Source organism: Sapajus apella, unplaced genomic scaffold (assembly GCF_009761245.1).
Source record: "Sapajus apella isolate SASKATOON/1434 unplaced genomic scaffold, GSC_monkey_1.0 scaffold16, whole genome shotgun sequence".
NCBI lineage: Eukaryota > Metazoa > Chordata > Mammalia > Primates > Cebidae > Sapajus > Sapajus apella.
In genome coordinates this window covers 3,112,317-3,131,282 of record NW_022436956.1, presented here as the reverse complement: position 1 = coordinate 3,131,282, position 18,966 = coordinate 3,112,317, and the positions used below count along the sequence as shown (strand labels likewise).

At 43.1% G+C, this 18,966-nt stretch overlaps 1 protein-coding gene across 11 annotated transcripts in view; it reads left to right on the top strand.

Moving 5' to 3' along the window:
- The window catches only part of LOC116555929 (neurotrimin), a 968,350-nt gene that overhangs the window by 826,855 nt on the left and 122,529 nt on the right, over positions 1–18,966 (top strand). For all 11 annotated transcript variants that reach the window (XM_032284824.1, XM_032284831.1, XM_032284829.1 and 8 more), the window contains one exon: positions 13,733–13,858. In XM_032284824.1, the coding sequence (XP_032140715.1) occupies positions 13,733–13,858 (126 nt within the window). The remainder of the gene's footprint in view (positions 1–13,732; positions 13,859–18,966) is intronic.

The following is an 18,966-nucleotide window of genomic DNA, read 5'->3' as shown; positions in this document are numbered from 1 at the left end:
TGAGGGAGAAAGAAGAGTTATTGTCAAATTCCCAACCTGCCCTTTTTGATATAAAGTTCACTTGTAATTTTTTTTTTTACTTCTGTTGCTAATGCATTTTGTTCTCCTGAGTGTGAGAGACCCAGCTTCTTGCGTAGCCTTTAATTAGTTTCTGGATGATGACATCTCTACTGAGAAGCAACTGGTTGCGTCCCTCCCGTCTCAGGGGGAGATAAAGGAATCTAATAAAGACATTCGGCATTTCTAGGTGATGCGTTTGACAAGCTTTGTATTAACAAGAAGTCGTGTTGAAACTTTTTTCTTTCCTCAACTGTACTGCCTCACTTGCTCCAGCACTGCGACATTTCACAGGGGATTAACAGAGCTGCCGCTCTCACTGAGAACTTGTAGTTTAAAACAGACAGACCTGCGTCTCTACCCCTCATGCTAAAGGGGAAGGAGCTTTGCCTTGATCTGTTCATCAGTCATAACCTTTATGAGGGCTTTAGTGGCAATAGGTCTTGGAACACAAAATCAATGGACAAGTTTCCTTGGACAGCAGTGGGACCACCTCCCAGGATTCAAGATTCAAGGTCGGATAATGAGATGTGCCTTCCTTGCAGCTGCCTAAGTTCTTCCCAAAGACAGTGGTCACAGGGAGTGTAACAACGCAAGTTTTCTGGCATGAGCAGTATTGGGACTCTAGCAGTAGAGAGAGGCAAAAACTCTTCTCAGGGATAACGACCCTCCTTTGCTGAACTCAACTGTGCAGTTATTTGAAGAACAATAAAAAAATCTGTGGAATTATTTGCACTTTACTGCAGTCAAGGGGTGAGATGTGGTGAGGACTTTACCACAACGTTCTTACTGCAGTCAGCATAATTCCCTGCTGCATACAGTTTTATAGCTTGCATTTGAGTGCATAACTACCAGTGCTTTTAGGCAATTAAGAATTAAAGTGCCGATGACGCCATGAAGGCAGCTGAGAATGTAAGTGAGCTTGGCGCTGTTGGCAGCCAGCAGATTGACAGCTGAGAGATGCAGGTTTCTGCAGTGCTGAGAGCCAAGAGCAGGGACCACCTGGGGACAGGAGCTTAGTCTCTATCTGGTTGACCTCCATTTGACCTGAGTGAGGCAGCCTGGGAGAGAGGAATCGTTGTTACCTGAGTATCTCTTAAGGGCAAGAGGCGAACATGAGCAGAAGGACTCATGGCTCAGAGTCATGTTACTATGACCTATACATATACATTTACATATTTGTTTACCTGTATTATATCAAGATGTAGAAATACAAACTTCATTCTGGGGTAGAGTGACGGCACAGACTATTATAGCAAAATGGTTTTTCGCTCTATGAGGTGGGTTCTGAACAGAAGCAAGAGCATCCAAGGGTCAGAGTTAGCTAACATCTTCCTGAATTTGCAGACAAATGATGCTTTTTGAAAATGCAGTGGGATTACAGAGGTCCAAGTCCTTAGAACTAAAACAGAAGTGTGTATACCTAGAGGGTCCCTCTAGGTGAGGCTGGAGCTGCCAGAGGTGCCCTTTCCCCATGAGTTCTCTAAGCCTATTAGAATTCTAAGTCTACTGGGGTCTCGTTCCATTTCTATGAATATCTTTTGGAGATGGTGCAAAAAGTCCCTCTAGGGGAGAGAAGTGATTAATGGAATCTGGTATATGATAGAAGTGGCGGTCACTGTTGTATTGCTTATGGTAACTGGTCACTTGAGTTTCATGAGCAGCTGCATTCTTGCTTTGGGAAGTGAAAGCCACAATAAGTTGCCAGATGCCAAGAGAGCAAAAGACACACTTAAAGAGGCCTTGCTGTTGAACCTCAAAGGATATGGCAAGGCTATGGCTGTTGAGAACTACAGGAATAGACAATTGCTGGTGAGAAGAAATTAGAAACAGTGGTATCAGAAATCTCTTGCCAGCCCCTATTTCTGAGGAGAGGATAGCTGTGAAGAAACCATGCATGTCAGGAGATGTTGCTAGTGCTATAAATAAACCCTGGTCAGCACATCAGCGTTGGTTTTTACAGCAAACAATTATGCTGTTTACCACTAATTGATTGAACTCTGAATCATCTCAATCACAATAGCATTCATTTGCAGAGTGATTAGTAATTCACTAAGTGCTTTCAATTATACCTACATATTTCATTTGATCCCAAAATCCCTGTAGGAAGAGCTTGGGTTTAAGAACAGCCACTTTCTAGCTCAGTGGCTTTAAGCACATCATTGACTGTGTAAAACCTCAGTTTCCTGGATTAAACGGGAAAAAATATGGAAAGTCCTTATTAGGTCTTCAACAAATATTAGTTTTCTCCCATGAGGAATAATATTAAAAAGTAATATTTTCCTACATTTTTACTTTTGTTCTCTTCCTCCTAAAAGCATGTAATGAATTAGGTTAATTGATTCGTTTCTCGTTGTGACATTATTTCAAGTTTTGGAGATCTTTGGCTTGCATCAATTTTGGCTGTCAGTTTTCAGGGACACCTTATTAGAGAATCTGCAGTATGCCTGAAATTCTGCATTCTGCATGATGGATTGGTTGTGTAACCTCTCCGAGCTTCAATTTCTTGACTACATGGTGGGGGATCATGCCTTAGGAATTACGGTGAGGATTTACCAGGGAGCAGCAAATGTGGAACACCTGGCAAAGTGCTCAGCGTAGAAGGTGTTCAGTGTTTCTTCTCTTCCCACCCCATCTCTCCTCCCTTCGTGAACTGGTCCCTAAAGAGCGAGGCCTGGTGGTATAGGGCAATAATGCCAGTCACATACGCCCAACCCAAAGCATTCACCACTGTACATGGAAAACACACACTGCTGGGAAACCAGCCAGTCCTGTCTGGATGGCAGGTCCACATCATGATCATCGATACGTCCCTTATATTTCGATGTTGAAAAATTGAAGAAGAGACACTTCTTAGTAATTTCTTAGATGTGGCCCACATAATGGGGCACTTATGATCACAGGTAGTCGCTATGAAATTCAATTTGTACCAATATGTCCTGAAGCCAAGAGGCATGGAATGAGGAAAGAATGGTGTAAACTTTGCTCTCTTATGTCTCCATCAGGAATGACTAAAACTGGGTCAAGAGGCAGAGCTCATAAAGACTTCCTTCCACATTTCAGTTGATCCTGAAAGGAACAAGTTCCAATCTTCAGAGCCACTGGTTTATGACTAATCCTGAATAAATCACTAGCGTTTTTTCCCAGGGCTTCATGATTTTCCAGCAAACATGAACGGTTTTACTCTGGAGGTGGACAGAAGGAATGAGATGTAACAAATGACAGAAGGGTTCTGGTGAAGAGAATAGTAATCCACCGAGGTTATGCCATTAAGCAGCTTTCCACATTTTCAGACTCTCATTGGGAATTCTGAATGTCTGTAATCTGACCCTTCTCTTGAAAATGAAGGCGGCAAGCACATTGCTGGCAAAACAATGAGGTCCTGTTGCACAGCACATCCCAGCCTGAGGCCTGAGTCCTCATTTAAAGATGCGGTTTATTCTCAAACCATGAGCACATCAGCAGGGGGTGGTGTCCATCCCAACGTCCAAACCAAAACAGTCCCCTACTGCACTGAAAATCTCTATTTCTCTTCATATTGGTCTCTAGAGGTACATATTTTTAAGTAAGACTAAGAAATGACGTTTAATTAATGCTTTTGTATACAAAGTGATTTTTTAGAATTTTAATCTGATTCATAGAACATCCACTTTGAGTCAGAAAAATAGATATTGATATATAATGAATATAATCAGAGACCCAAATGATTATCATGCATTTATACAGCTAGTAACTTTGGGGTGTAGACTTAAAACCTGGGCTTCTGATATGAATGTTAGGGTTCTTTTTTATTAAAAGAGACCATAGGAATCCCACAATACTGGAATGCATATTCTACCATGCAAATATTTTTGGAAGGAAAGAAGGAAGGAAGGAAGGAAGGAAGAAGGGAGGGAGGGAGGGAGGGGAAGAAGAATGGAGATTAAATATTTTTTTCAAATGTGGGAAGATCCAAAAATATATTTATCAAACATCCAATCCACTCTTGTTGCAAAGAATAATATCTTATAGGTAGCAATGTGGAGTGCTCCCTTTGTTAAATATACCACGGGATTTCTGGGTCAAATGGAATATCTATTTCTAGATCCTTGAGGAATTGCCACACTGTATTCCACAATGGTTGAATTGAATTAATTTATACTCCCACCAACAGTGTAAAAGTGTTCTTATTTCTCCACATCCTCTCCAGTATCAGTTGTCTCCAGATTTTTTAATGCTTGTCATTCTAACTGGCGTGAGGTGGTATCTCAATGTGGTTTTGATTTGCATTTCTCTAATGACCAGTAATGATGAGCCTTTTTTCATATGTTTGTAGGGTACATAAATGTCTTCTTTTGAAAATTGTCTGGTCATATCCTTTGCCCACCCCTTAATGGGGTTGTTCAAAGAATTATAAATCATTCTATTATAAAGTCGCATGCACACATATGTTTATTGTGGCACTGTTCACAGTAGCAAAGACTTAGAACCAACCCAAATGCCCATCAATGATAGACTGGATAAAGAAAATGTGGCACATATACACCATGGAATACTATGCAGCCATAAAAAAAGATGAGTTCATGTCCTTTGCAGGGACATGGATGAAACTGGAAACCATCATTCTCAGCAATCTGACACAAGAACAGAAAACCAAATACCACATGTTCTCACTTGTAAGTGCTGTTGAACAATGAGAACACATGGCCACATGGAGGGGAACATCACAAACTGGGGCCTGGTGGGTGGAGGGCTAGGGGAGGAATAGCAGGGGGTGGCGGGTTTGGGGAGGGATAGCATTAGGAGAAATTCCTAATGTAGATGACAGGGCGATGGATGTAGCAAACCACTACCATGGTATGTGTATACCTATGTAACAAACCTAGCCGATCTGCACATGTCCCCCAGAACTTGAAGTATTTTATACACACACACAATGTGTGGATGTATTCAGCAAAATCCAAGGGCCACTGGGTAGGGATCTGCATTTTACTGGACTGAACTCTGTGTGATGAAAACATAGCTGGGATCATATGTAACTTTCATTTAGGTCCCACATGCATCACTTGTTAGCTGAGTGACCTTGAGCACGTTGCTGAAATATCACTAATCATTAGTTTCTTTATCTGGCAATTGGAATAACAATCGCACTGCCTCATAGGATTCTTATACAGGATAAGATTATCTAGTAATCCATTGAAGATTTATTCCTGCGAAGATTCTAGTGCACAGTAGTTTCATAGGGTATAGGTGTCCACAAATATATAGGTATTGGTGTTTGTTTATTCTTTGTGTATATTCCCATGATTCCATGTACATTTGTTATTTTTCTAACCCATATTATTTCTATTAAAAATAAATACTGCAATTTTCAGCTGTATGTCCTTGAACAAGTTCCTTGACTCCTCTGAGTATCTGTATCCTCATCTGTAAAGTGTGGGAAATAATCAGGGTGACCGATGCATCCCCATTGGCCTGAAACACTTTTGGTTTCAGCAGTGAAAGTTTTGTGTCTCAAGAAACCCTCCAATTCCAGGTAGACCTGGGCAGTTGGTCACCTTAGACTATTTGTGGGATTCATATAATGAAAAATAAAATAAAGGTAATATATGCTAAACACCTGTTATACAGCAGGTATTTAATAAATGGCAATTATCAACATCATTAGGTTCACTTACAGTCCTTAGGAGCAATTTAAAGATCTTGAGGAAATTCAGTCATTTCAATTTATTTGCATTTGCATACAGCCTTGAAAGAACACAGTAATTCATTCACTCAAAAATTGTTGGACACAAACAAAGCCCGGCATTATGATATGTGCTGACCGTTTCAATGAATGGGACAACCAACAGAGCTCACATCGTACTTAGGAGAGGCAGACAGTTGTGTAGCAAGCTAGGTAGCCTGGGGATTCTCTTGTAGAAAGAGGGTTCAAGGAAGGCTTCTGTGAAGAGCTGAGATTGAAAGAATTAGAACCAGTGTGAGGAGCAGGAGAAAGGCATGTGTGAAGGACGGAGTCAGAGGAGGGCTTGAGGTATCTGAGGAGGACAGGTGGCCCGCAGGGTGAGGAAGGGAAAATGCTGTGGGAAGAGCACAGAGAGGGAGACAGCATCCAGCGCATGCATGGCCTTTGGGACCAAAGGAGTTTGCCTTTATGCTCCGAGACAGATTCATCTCTCCATTCAGTCTGCATGAGAGAAGGGAAGTTTTAACCAAGCACATTTGCCACAGCCTGAATCCCACTTGAACCACTCAGCTGTGCCTAGCACTTGGGAAAAGATGGATTTGTCTGAAAACCAACACCTGCCTGGTTGCATCTCTCCAAGCTTTCTGATCCAGGTTGTACATTCATGCACCAGGCTGTTCTCATAGGCCTGAGTGTCTCTGCACGTGGTCTGGAAGCCAGAAAGGTTAAGAGCATTCCAGATTTGTCCTGTTAATTCTGTAAAGACAAAGTCCCTAAAGAGGCCTTAGCAGCAAAGCAGCCCTCACTATGAGACCTGCCCTGAAGAGATGTGTGCATCTCCAGTCTTCAGGACAGAGGAGAAGCAGGAGGGGGAGCCCCACTGGCAGCCAAGGAAGCCATCTGGGATCTGTAGATCTGCATGTGCTGTGCAGTTACCTGGTCCAAGTGGCTTATGTGCGTTCTCAGCCCCACAGGACTGCACAGTGCTTAATAAAGCATCCTAATTTGGATTTAATAGGATATCCACTGCGTGCTAAAAACAGCAAATTGCCATTTATTAATGACATAATTATTAAAATGCAACACCTGGGCAGTGGAAGCTAAACCAGGAGTAGGGAAGTTCCTCAGAATACTGTTTTAATAATTATCTTATTTAATTATTTACACATTTGAATTAAAATTCAATAAGAACCAGATTAAACGTTAACACAATGTATTAAATGTGGAACTGTATCTAAAGAGCATGGCTCACTTGGCTTCTGTCTTTCTTCCTAAACATATCGTAACTACTCCTTGGTCTTTCTGTTTCTGAAATTGGCATACTTTCTAGATTCAGCTCTCAGAAGCCAGGACCTGGCACCTCACACATGCCTGTGGGGAAAAGCCGACGGCCTATTCAACGGACTCATCCCCTCTTAGTAGGTCTAATTTACTTCCGGCGCATCAGTTCTCACCCCTCTGCCGTTTACCTTTCATTTGGTTCTCAAAATGGGATCTTGCCCAGACCTCCAATCCTCTGATTCCAACTGCTAAAGCAATAGCAATATTCTTCCTGGATGTCTTTATCATCTCACCATCAGCAGGTCCAAGACAGAATTAATCACACTAATGTTCTCCCCAAAAGTAGTTCTCTCTAGAACATCTAGGGATCTCCTCCTGCAGCTGTCTAGATGCTACTGAATAGAATGGCATTCCTGCTTGACTCCGCCTCCCCAGTTGCCCTCCCAGTAACCATTTGTGCATTTTTCCTGGGCTTTGCTCTCCAGTCCATCCCTTGCTTTTCATCTTTTCAGAGCCAACAGTTTAATCCAGGCTTTGAATGTCACTGTAGATTGATTTCTGTGACTCCAGTTTCTCTCTATTTTACTCTATGTGACACAATGTTAACCGATTTTTTCCCGTATAATAAACATGTTTAAAAATTATGACATTTCCTTTAAAAAAATGCAAATACTTGCCACTGCCTATAGGATAGAGCTAAAATCTAGGACCTAGGCATTCAGGCTCTTCCATGATCTGGCACTTGTTCACTTCATGGTCCTGTATTCCATTTCTCATTGATTCTTTTAAAATTTATTGACTGTCCATTCTGTGTTGACACTGCATATGTGTGTTTGCCAAGCACATACAATATTAAAACTCACTCATTGAGCACTTCACATTGATAGGAACTGTTCTCAGTGCATTTCATAACTTACTCCTGTGCCTTCAAAAGAAACTTATTATTATCTTCATTTCTTAAATGTGGGCAGTGAGGCACAGGCAGGTGAGGTAACTTGGCCAAGGTTGCCCAGTTAGGAGACAGTCCAGCTGGATCTCAGCCCCTGCTCTGCGTTGCCTCTTGTAGTCAGGAGACTTTGTATTTCCTCAGTTCATGGATTTCTGCCTTCCCATCTGTGCCCATGTAATTCTGTCCCATTTGAAACAGCTTCAGTTTTTCTGCCTAGATGCCTGTTTCTCACTTATTGATACCTAAAATAAACTCCAATTTCAGGTGAAGCCATCTCTGACACTCTCACTTGCTATTATCGTCCCTCCTAGTGACTCATAGCACTTAACGTTTGTACTGTTCGTTCACGTTCAATCACACACAATTTTTTACACATTTTGCCTTTTTATTCAACTCTCTGGAATATTTATGTGCCCTGTTTCCCCAAACAGATTATAAGTTTATAGAGGGCCAGGCAAATTGGTATACGTCTATATGTCCTTCATATGCCTAACACACCACTGTGTATCGGTAGGTGTTCACAAAATGTTCACTGAATCACTTTTGGCCCAGCCTCTAAAGCAAGGGTCTCCAAACCTCAGGTCGCATTCCAGTACTGCTCTGTGGCCTGTTAGGAACCAGGCCACGCAGCAGGAGGTGAGTGGCGGGTGAGTGAATGAAGCTTCCTCTGTATTTACAGCCACTCCCCATTGCTGGCAACACCGCCTGAGCTCTGCCTCGTGCCACATTGGTGGCGGCATTAGATAGGAGCATGAGTCCTACTGTGAACTGCCCATGCCAAGGATCTAGGTTGTGCACTCCTTGTGAAAATCTAATGCCTGATGATCTGTCAGTGTTTCCCATCATCCCCGATGGGACCCTCTAGTTGCAGGAAAACAAGCTCAGGGCTCCCACTGATTCTACATTATGGTGAGTTGTATTTCCCATTATTTCATTATATGTTACAATGTAAGAATAATATAAATAAAATGCACAATAAATGTAATGTGCTTGAATCATCCTGAAATCATTCCTTTCCCCATCCCCAGCCCATGGAAGAAAATTATCTTCCATGAAACCTGTCACTGGTGCCAAAAAGGTTGGAGACTCCTGCTCTATAGGAGACTTCCTCCATTAAAAATTATGCCTGACCACAAAATGTTTTAAAAATAGTGCTTCCCTTAGGCTGTCTCCTTTGCCCAGGATATTTTCCTCCTTTCCTCTCCAGACTGGATTAATTTCTACTTACTCCTTGGGCTTAACTTAGGTATCGTGAATCTAAAAAGCTTCTCGTGACATTCATGTCAAGGCTGGGTTAGGTGTCTATCCTCTGGGTTCCCATAACACCTGAATCACGATTCTGTGTCTCCATACATTAGAATAATAGGCTTCTGGAACTATTTTTGCATATTAAGGCTGTGAACTCCTTGAGGAAAAGCATGGCATCTTATTTATTTTGTTTCTAACGCTTAGCACAGTGCTGGTGTACAGAAAGTGATCAATGAATATTGAAGAAGGAGTGAATGAATGAAAATAAGCGAGGCCAGGCATGGTGGCTCATGCCCGTAATCCCAGCACTTTGGGAGGCCGAGGTGGGAGGATCATGAGGTCAAGAGATAGAGACCATCCTGGCCAACACGGTGAAACCCCGTCTCTACTAAAAATACAAAAAAATTAGCTCCGCACGGTGGCACGCGCCCGTAGCTCCAGCTACTTGGGAGGCTGAGGCGAAAGAATTGCTTGAACCCAGGAGGCAGAGGTTGCAGTGAGCCGAGATTGTGCCACTGCACTCCAGCCTGGTGTGCAGTGACTCCTTCTCAAAAAAAAAAAAAAAAAGAAGAAGAAAAGAAAAGAAGCAATCCTACTATGTTTCTAACAGTCTGAATGATAGGAATTGAGATACAGAATATATCCATGGAAACAATATAGAAATATAAGTAGCCCTTTCTCACACTTGGCCAGAGGCTTCCTTATGAGGATGGCTTAGCTAAAACCACAGTGCCTCCTAATCAATTCAATGTAATCTTGAATATGGACAATGTGCTAGAAGTTGCCACCTAGAAAATCATACTTTTATTCCCTTAGCATCTTAGCCATATGCCAATTTGTTTCTGATAATTGGGATTGCTCTCCTGGTCAAACCATTTCATCTCCATGCCATGCATGGTCTGTCTTTCTCATTCATCCAGGGGCACTTTTTCTTCTTCAAACCGGATTCTTAGGCAGAATTTAAAAGACAACAAGCACTTCTCCAACTTCTGCCTCATGAGTTGGATATTTTCCAATTATTGGTGGGGGGAGACAATTCTAGATGATTCTTCTAAGCCTGAGGTACGATTGTCTCATTTAATATACTTCCTGCGCTGACATCTCTGGCCCAAACCACCTTCCATCCTTCCTGGGGACTGTCCATTGTTCTCTAGTGTATGATTAGCAGATTAGCTATCATGTAGGAAGCCAGGAAAATGAACTCGCAGTAAGCCCTTCCAAAGCAAGAGTAATTCATTACCCGGCCTGATTTCCACTTAAAATGTACTTTAAGCTCACTTCCAACTACAAACCTTAAATCACCCTGTGTTCACAAAATCCATCATTTTTTATTTTATTGCATGGCGTTGGCATGACATAATCCCTTGCAGAGCATCTCAGAGTGCTTTACAGATCAATAAATTACTTACCTGCACAGTTGAAGCAATGTCTGCAAGGCCAGCACAGACATTCTGCAGGCAGCCTGTCCTCCAGGAAGCAAGCAAGCCCGTGTGGGTGCCAAGAGTGGGCAGGGGCAGGGACCAGCAGATGTATGGGTTGGTGTTGGGGCAGGGGGTGCCTGGTGCGTGAGATGGGAATGCTCTAGTTAAAACTGTGAATAAAACACATCAAAGTGCCTATTTTTGCAATGATCAGTTTAAATGATTCCAGAACTAAGAGAATTTAGAAGTTTGTACCCTTCAGGCAGTCAGCAAATCAAATGCACAGTCATTAATTCATCAATTACCTTTCTGTCCTAGAAGGCTCATTCTAGCTTTTAAAATGATACAACCATAAATTGCAATGTTATATCTTAAAAGTCCCAGATTGTAGAGCTAGCGTTCTCTCTTCTCCAACCCTCACCACATCCACTCTCCATTACTTCTGTCCCACAAAATGCTTGCGAAAATGCAAAATGTGTGTCACAACACACACACACAGCCTCTCTACCTGAAGCTCAATGAGGACTGAAATCTAAAAATGATTAACTGGTGCTTACTCTACTTAATATACCCTACTTAGGACAGCAAAAAAATAGAACGTTAAGTGAGGACCTTGTTTGATATTTTATATTAAGGTAATTTATAGTATAAAAGGTAAGATGGGGTACATGTAACGTAAGAGTTTACTTTAATTACCATATGGGAGATACTACAGTGCTGTGAAATCCCCAGGAAGGAGAGGTCACGTCCTCTTGGGGATCACCTGGACAGCCTTATCAAAGGGTTGGTAATTCTCTCAGGCCTTGGACAATTTTAATAGATGTGTATAGTCACAGAGAAGACTGTGAGCACTGAAGTCAGCAACAAGGACATGGGGATGAGAAGACAGCTAAGTGCGACACAGATAAGTTCAGCACATGCTTTTTAATGATGAGCATTTCAGTTGGGTGGAGGCAGGACATACATGGAAGATAGCATTGGAGAAGGAGGGAAGGGGAAGAAGGCTAAGATATCCTTATAATGTCCCCTATTCATGAAGGAAAAGATCCAACACAACTAGGAATCAGTGAGTAGTGCTTCAGGTAGAGGTAAGACCAGCATTAAAATTTGCAAACCCATCTGACTTTAGTGTGAGAGCCCCACTCTGACTTTGGAACAAGGAATAAAGTCATCGTACAGCTTCCCTGGGCTCTCCAACAGGCCAGATCACATTGCAGGCCAGGCGGATGGCGTGCTTTAGAATTGTACAGCATGGTGGCTCTGAGGAATACTTACTCAAGCAAAGAGTATAACATGAAGAAACAGAAGAGTGTGGGATGGAGGGAACACTTAACTTGCCGAGAACTAAGAAACCAAAACCAGCATCAGTAGCATTGAAAGAATATCTGCCAGTGACCCAGCTCTGAGGTTGTTGTGGACATGCTGCACACAGGTTATTCCCTTGAATAACCATTATGACTCAATTCTGTAAATGTCTGTTGAGCTCTTAGTGTGGTTACAAATATAAGTAACACATTGTTCAGGTCATCAGAAAACTCATGGCCTAGTGGTGATGCTAACCACATAACCATAGCATAGTGGAATGAGTGTCTAGAATTGGAGTTTGGGAGCTCAGCAAATGACTTCTTGATTCCATCCACTTGAATGATAAGACAGATAAGTAGACACATGGAACCAAATATCACATTTACTAATGGTAAAGCTAAGACTGGAGAATTAGGCTCAGACGTGCAGCAACAATTATGTTCTATGACTGGACCCCAAAAAGAAACAGGCGCACACATACAATGGCTGGATGTACCACAATACCTATCCCATCCTTGTGGCATGCTGCTTCTGTAAATAAGCATGTGGAGGAGCACACCACAATATAAGCTTCAGAAGGTTCCGAAATAGAAGACCGAAGGAAGTAGACATTCTGTCTCCAATTTTATCTATTACCTATCAGAATGAACTCCTTCCCTCCCTAGGTGGAGTCATTTAGTGGAGAAAGAAGAGGGAGAGGGGGAAAGGAGAGCGAGAGAGCGAGACAGACAGACAGAGAGAGACAGAGTCAGAAGTAAGTTATGGCTAACTGACGATTTATTCGATTCCCCACCAGGTATGTAGCATGTGCTCTGGGCAGCACATGAAGCAGCAGCAGCCAGCTTGAGATGTGCAAAAGGGCAGAGAAGTGTAGAGGGTCACGAAAGTTTCAACAAAGAAAGTGGCATTTGATTTGGGCCTTAAGGATGACTGAAAGTGCAGTTTGGGAGTCCGAGGCAGGTGCATTGCTTGAGTGCAGGAGTTCAAGGCAGTCTAGGCAACATGACAAAAGCTTGTCTCTACAAAAATAAAAATAATCAACCAGGAATGGTGGCTCATGCCTGCAGTCCCAGCTACTTGAGCTGAGGTGGAGGATTGCTTGAGCATGGGAGGTCAAGGCTTCAGTAAGCCATATTTGCACCACTGCACTCCAGCGTGGGTAAAAAAGTAAGACACTGTCTCAAAAATAAAAATGACGATGGCTGGGAGTTGTCCAGGAAGGATGTGAGGAACAATATGGATCCAAACGCATGATGCCTCAACAGAGCTTGATGTCCTGTGGATAACAAGGGGGTCAGCAGAGGTGGATCCCTGGGGTTGGCCATGGAAATGTAGACTGATGTTTGATTCAGCATAGCCTCCTGCCTAGAAGGAGCCCCGCTATGACCAGGTGGCCATGGGGAGCCATTGGAACTGTTTTGACAGAGATGTGATATGAACAGAATTGCATTCTTTCAAGACATCACTGAATGCAGAGTGGAGGATGGCTCGTGGATATGTGTTGGAGGTGGGTGGGGGTGAGTGGATACAGGAGGAGGGTGGAGGCTAGGAGAATAGCTATTGCAGTGTTGCAGTAGACTGTATTCCCACTCGGACTCCCTGACTTTGTGTTTAAATAGGAGGAAATCAAGGCTAAATTCAAGGTAAGACATTTTTTATATTTAAGGTAATTCCTCTAATTTCTCATCGTTAACTTGCTATAGTTCATATATTTTACTCTCTGGACTATTCTCCCAACTGCCATGTTAAGATAACTAAGAAATGTTTAAGCAGGATTTTTATTTTCATTCTGTCTTGTCTCCACAGTATCTCCAAAAATTGTAGAGATTTCTTCAGATATCTCCATTAACGAAGGGAACAATATCAGTCTCACCTGCATAGCAACGGGTAGACCAGAGCCTACGGTTACTTGGAGACACATCTCCCCCAAAGGTAAGAGAACAGTTTGCTGCATGGCATCATGAGGGTAAATGGGGGAACTGCTGGCCCTTGACAGGAGGTTATGGGTGCTGGTACCTACTCCAAAAATTTCTGCCTTTTTGGTTACCTGACGATAATAAACTCATGGCTCTGCAGAGAATGTTGATGTTCTCTGCAAAACAGGCATATCTTCTAAGATTTAAGAATTTATATCTCTATATCTCTCCAGTCCCTTGGAAATTAATCCCAGTTGTTAACTGTATAAGCCCTCTGCTCCCAAAGGCGGCCGTCCCTGGGTGAAATGGTGGTAAGGTGTTCTGGGTGAACTTTACATGTCATTTGATGATGGAACGAAGCTTTAGTGGCAGTTGTTCAGCTGGTTATTTTAAACGAGAGAAAACACATAATGATGGGTGAGAGCTTTAAATGGCCATATTCCTAAAAGGAGACACTCCAAGTCTGTGCCTCTGCAGCCTTGCCAAAAATCTGGTCACGGGCTGTTTTTTGTGGTTTTGTTGTTGTTTTACTGTGATTGATCCTAGAGAACAAATATAACTTAATATGTGACCAAATTGCAAAAATTTACTTTATCTGAATGCTCAGATGTTATGTAGACCAAAGCGTTGTTTTGTGCTTCCATGGATTGAACATTAAAACCTTTAGAATTTGAGACAAGATGTCATTTATTATTAACGTAGCTTTTATTTGGGAACAAGGAAGATAAAAATATTTCGTTTAAAAATATTTATTGAGTGCTTGTAATAGTCCAGCCTCTCTTCTGGGCACTGGGGGATATAGCAATAAGCCAAAGCGGTAAAGTTTTCACTCTCATGAGCTCACGTTCTCATGAGACAGATGACAAAAAAAAAAAAAAAAAAAAAAAAAACCAGTGTGCTATATAACAGGTGGTACTAAGGGTGAGAAAATAGAACTGGATGTGTTGACAGAATGACAAGCGCTTTCTTCAGAGGCGGGCTCTGAAAAGGGGATATTCGTGCAGAGACGTGAATAGTAGTCCTTAATCGTGTTGCCTATTGCTGATTAATGTGAAATGTGTGCATGTGATTATGTATGTACACATGTGCAGGGGTGCACAGATGGATGAAGGTGTGTGATTGGCATGAAAGATGCATATTAGGGGGTGCTTTTGGTCTCAACTCCCATGGAAGGGAAAGTGGGGAACATAGTTGGGCAGGTGAAAAGCTGGTTTGTGACACAGCCCAGTGGGACATCTCGGCTGAGCCTACGGCAGTCTCTGAAGATAGGATTGCCCTTCAGAAGTTTCCTTTATCGAGGTGATGGAGCCAGTCCTGTGCATCAGTACAGCAGTCTGAATTAGGCTGATCCCAAAACAGGTGTGACTGTGGGCCATGCATCTCTCTTCACATGAGGCAGTCCCCACAGGGGTCTGACCTCTGAGGGCTGTTCGCCAGTAGCAGGTCCTTTGTGAGGTAGCAGGTCCTCTGCTCCCAAAGGTGGCCATGCATGACACTGTCCACTACACTTTAACATTTTAATAAATCAGAGCAAGACCATGAAAGAGCCCGAAATACCAAATTCCAGACAGTGACAGTTGGTCCTGATGGATGTTCTCAGAGAAGGCATGACATTTTCAGTCGTGTGTGGCCTGAATTCCTGGGAACTGTCCTGGGCCAACATTCTTGACACTTTCACTGTGAACAAAGGGTCTGTGAGAGCTATTCATGTCTCTGCCAATCTCTCCATTTGAAACGACCTCACATGTGGACTGGCCCAAAAATGGGGAGGAAGCTTCAGTTGTATATGAGATCATTAGTGATGGGGAATGGCCCTGGACCCCTCTGAAGGAGGGGCCATTCAGACGGATGCGCACTAAGTCCATGGTGTGCACCATTCATCACAGCCTGATGTGAGTCCCCAGTGCCAGTGGATGCTAGGCCAGTCTGTGCCTTTGGAATCTGCAGAACATTTATCATCGGGGTAGGCGTCCTGTGCCTGATGTCAAGGGGTTCTGTCTTCTGTCTGACGTTTCTTCTCATTCCCTCCTTCAGCCAGTTCTTTGTCCTTTTCTGGGCGTTTCCTCTGCTTCTCCTGCAGGCACCTCCTTTCTGTCCTGCCATTTTACGCCTATGCCTTCCCTATACATTTGTTGTTGTTGTTGTTCTGTGCTTTGCCTTTCTCTTGCAGGCTCTGAAATCTTTCTGCTTTAATTTCATTCTTCACAGTTGTTTGCTGTCTTCCCCTCTGACATGTGAGCCTCTTGGGTTGCCTGGCTGATGTTCACATTGCAGTGTGAGAGAGTCTTTTGTTTCCCCTTTTGTGGCCATTGAACGGATTCATTTCCCCAGGGAACTTTTACCTGAGCCTGGGCCAGGTGTCCCATTTCACTGAGGTTTTAGCTGCTATGGAAACAGAAGATGGATCAAGGAAAGGGGAGCAGGACAGTCAGAATCTACCTGTGGATTAATTTACATGAACAGCGTTTTCCAGATCTCAGGTCCAGTTTAGGTAGCCCGGATTGAAACTGATGAGGCATGCCAAGCAATAACCAATCACCTCGGAACTCACCAGGGTGCCGTTTTCCAAGTGACTGTTTATTTGGAGATCAGAGATGTCACTGGGCTGCTGCCCAGTCTGAGCTGAAGCTGGAGACCCTCAGCGGTCAGGCCTTCAACTTTCCTCAGTAGTATTTCCTAAAAGAGACTTATTCTAAATAAACCAGGACAGGCTTGGCGTTCCTTAGAGAAAAACATGTGCACTTTAGCAGAGGCTCCAAAGGCAGAGCACCATTATCATCTTTTGTGTCATTCTGCAAGGGTAGATCACGTTTCCATCAAGATCTTTCTTAAATGCAAAGCTGCCAAATCCCCAGGTGAACCAGGTGATCAGGGCTAAGCAATTTTGGCAACTCTGATGGCTTCATTGCATTTTTTTCTCTCCAGACTGGTCTGTTTGTTCTGCACGTTCTTAAAAGTTCTTGTTTCCTTCATCATCACTCATGTGGTGCTGCTTGCAATAAGCTTACATAAACCTTGTTAGAATGTGCATTTCTAGCCTTGGCTACCTTGTGTGAAGAGGAGTACAGAAATATTAAAGACTATTTTAGACGTGGCTCGTACACTTTGATATAGGGCAGCTCAGGAATGACCGTCAGGTGGAACAGGAGATGGAGGGCCATGTGTAGCACTTGATATCAGACGGAGAAAATGTCGGTTGTTCACGTCCAGTACAGAGAGGGAGGTGGGGCCTCCAAGGCCACCTCTTGGAGCTTCCATTGATTGTTTGAAATAATTTTCTGTATATTATTACTGGCATTATGCCTTTTTAGTTGCCTTCATGAATTTATCATTTCCAGAGTTCCAAGAGAAACGGCACTAGCTTTTTAAAGATCACTGCCCTGAATCTGCACACTTGTTTTGGGACGGGCAGATGTTATTTGCACCTGCAGAGGCCTTGGTCTTTTCATGAGGAAGAGTCCTCATCTCACTCCTTTCACTAGCAGGAGCCATCTCCATCTGCACAAGGGTTTGTTGACCCCAAGCCAGAGCCCCTGTGGGTGCCAGCATACTACTCTAGGTACACAGGTGCCGTCAGTGGGACTCTAACCTTCTGGAGGTAGAAAAAAGGAATAGGGTGGCATCTGCATACTGTGCCTGATGTCATGACTCTGTGCTTTGCCATTTGTCCACATCTAGACCTTCAAGAATGTGTTTTTTAGCACAACCCTTAAACTCTCAGCTTTCTATCTCCAGTAGAAGAACGTTAATGCTATCTCGTTCTCCTGAGTCTTCCTAAATAAAGAGAAACATGATCTCTTTTAATACATCCCAAAAGATGCCATGTAAGACTTCGTAGAAAAACATTCTGAAAGCCTTATTTTTATGTTACCAGTTTCTGTTGGAATGTAAGAGCTTTAATGACATAGCTAGGATTCCTACATTGCCACATTCCTGGGAGCCCAAAATGAAACTCAGGTGAAGGAGCAAGTCCCTTCACTTATCTGTTGGTGTCACTATCCATTTGCAGTCAGGGATTACTGAGTGTCCTAGTGGAGCTCCTCTCTTGGGTGCACTTACCTTCCCCTTTCCCTCATCCAGCAAGACACTGTCAATGAAAACCTCATCCAGGATATCTAGAGAACACGTTATACTGAGATGTTAGTAGTGGGATTCAGCAAAGCCCTGTGAGCTGTTCACAGAAGTGTCCTGATTTCCAGTTTATTTGCAATATTCCTGTCTCATGAGTTCTTTGAGAACAGTTTGCATCTCACTTCTCTTGATTCTCCTTCCAGCCCAATGCCTAGCACCTAGAAAGTTTATACTTCAAATGATCTTTAGATTACTTACAATATCAAATACTATATAACGCCAAGTACAGTGGCTGATGTCTGTAATCCTAGCACTTTGGGAGGTCAAGGCCAGCAGATTGTTTGAGCTCAGAAGTTCAAGACGAGCCTGGGCAACAACATGGTGAAACCTTGTCTTTACCACCCCCCAAAAAAAGTATTCAATAAATATCGGTCAGTTCAGTGAACGAGCACTGATATTTGCCCATGCCCCAAAGGGGTATGCCTGTTCTCTCAGTTCAAAGACTATCTGGATCGTTGAGGAATTCCCCTCCACTTTGATGTTGGCATGGAGACCGGGAGTGTTTTCTGCTGGCAAATCTCCAGGACATTTTCTCTGGTCTTCACAAGATCTCCAAGCCTTTCCTGAAGTCCCTTTGATGAAATCCTGCTGTGGCAGGGTTCGACTTGTCCTTGAAGAAGAACTCCTTTTCAAGTTTCCTTTTGCCAGAAGAGAGGAGGTGACCTGGACTGTGGATCACCTGTGAGCTCTTCTCTGCCATCATGGCTGCCTCACTGCGGTCTCTCTTCCTCTGGCCCTTTTAGTGAGCATCTGGCCCTTTTGGTGCCTTGCTGTTCCAAGTACCCCTGTGTCTAAACCCCACGTGGCTCCCAATCATGATTTCCTAAGGGAATCCCAATATCACAAGGGGGATTAGTCAACCAAAGAAAAAGGAAAAGAAAGAAATCAATCAGTAGAAAAAATAAAAGTATTTTAAGTTCAGTTTCACTCTTGTGCCCCTTTCCTGTCTCTCTCTCTCTCTCTCTCTCTCTCTCTCTCTCTCTCTCTCTCTCT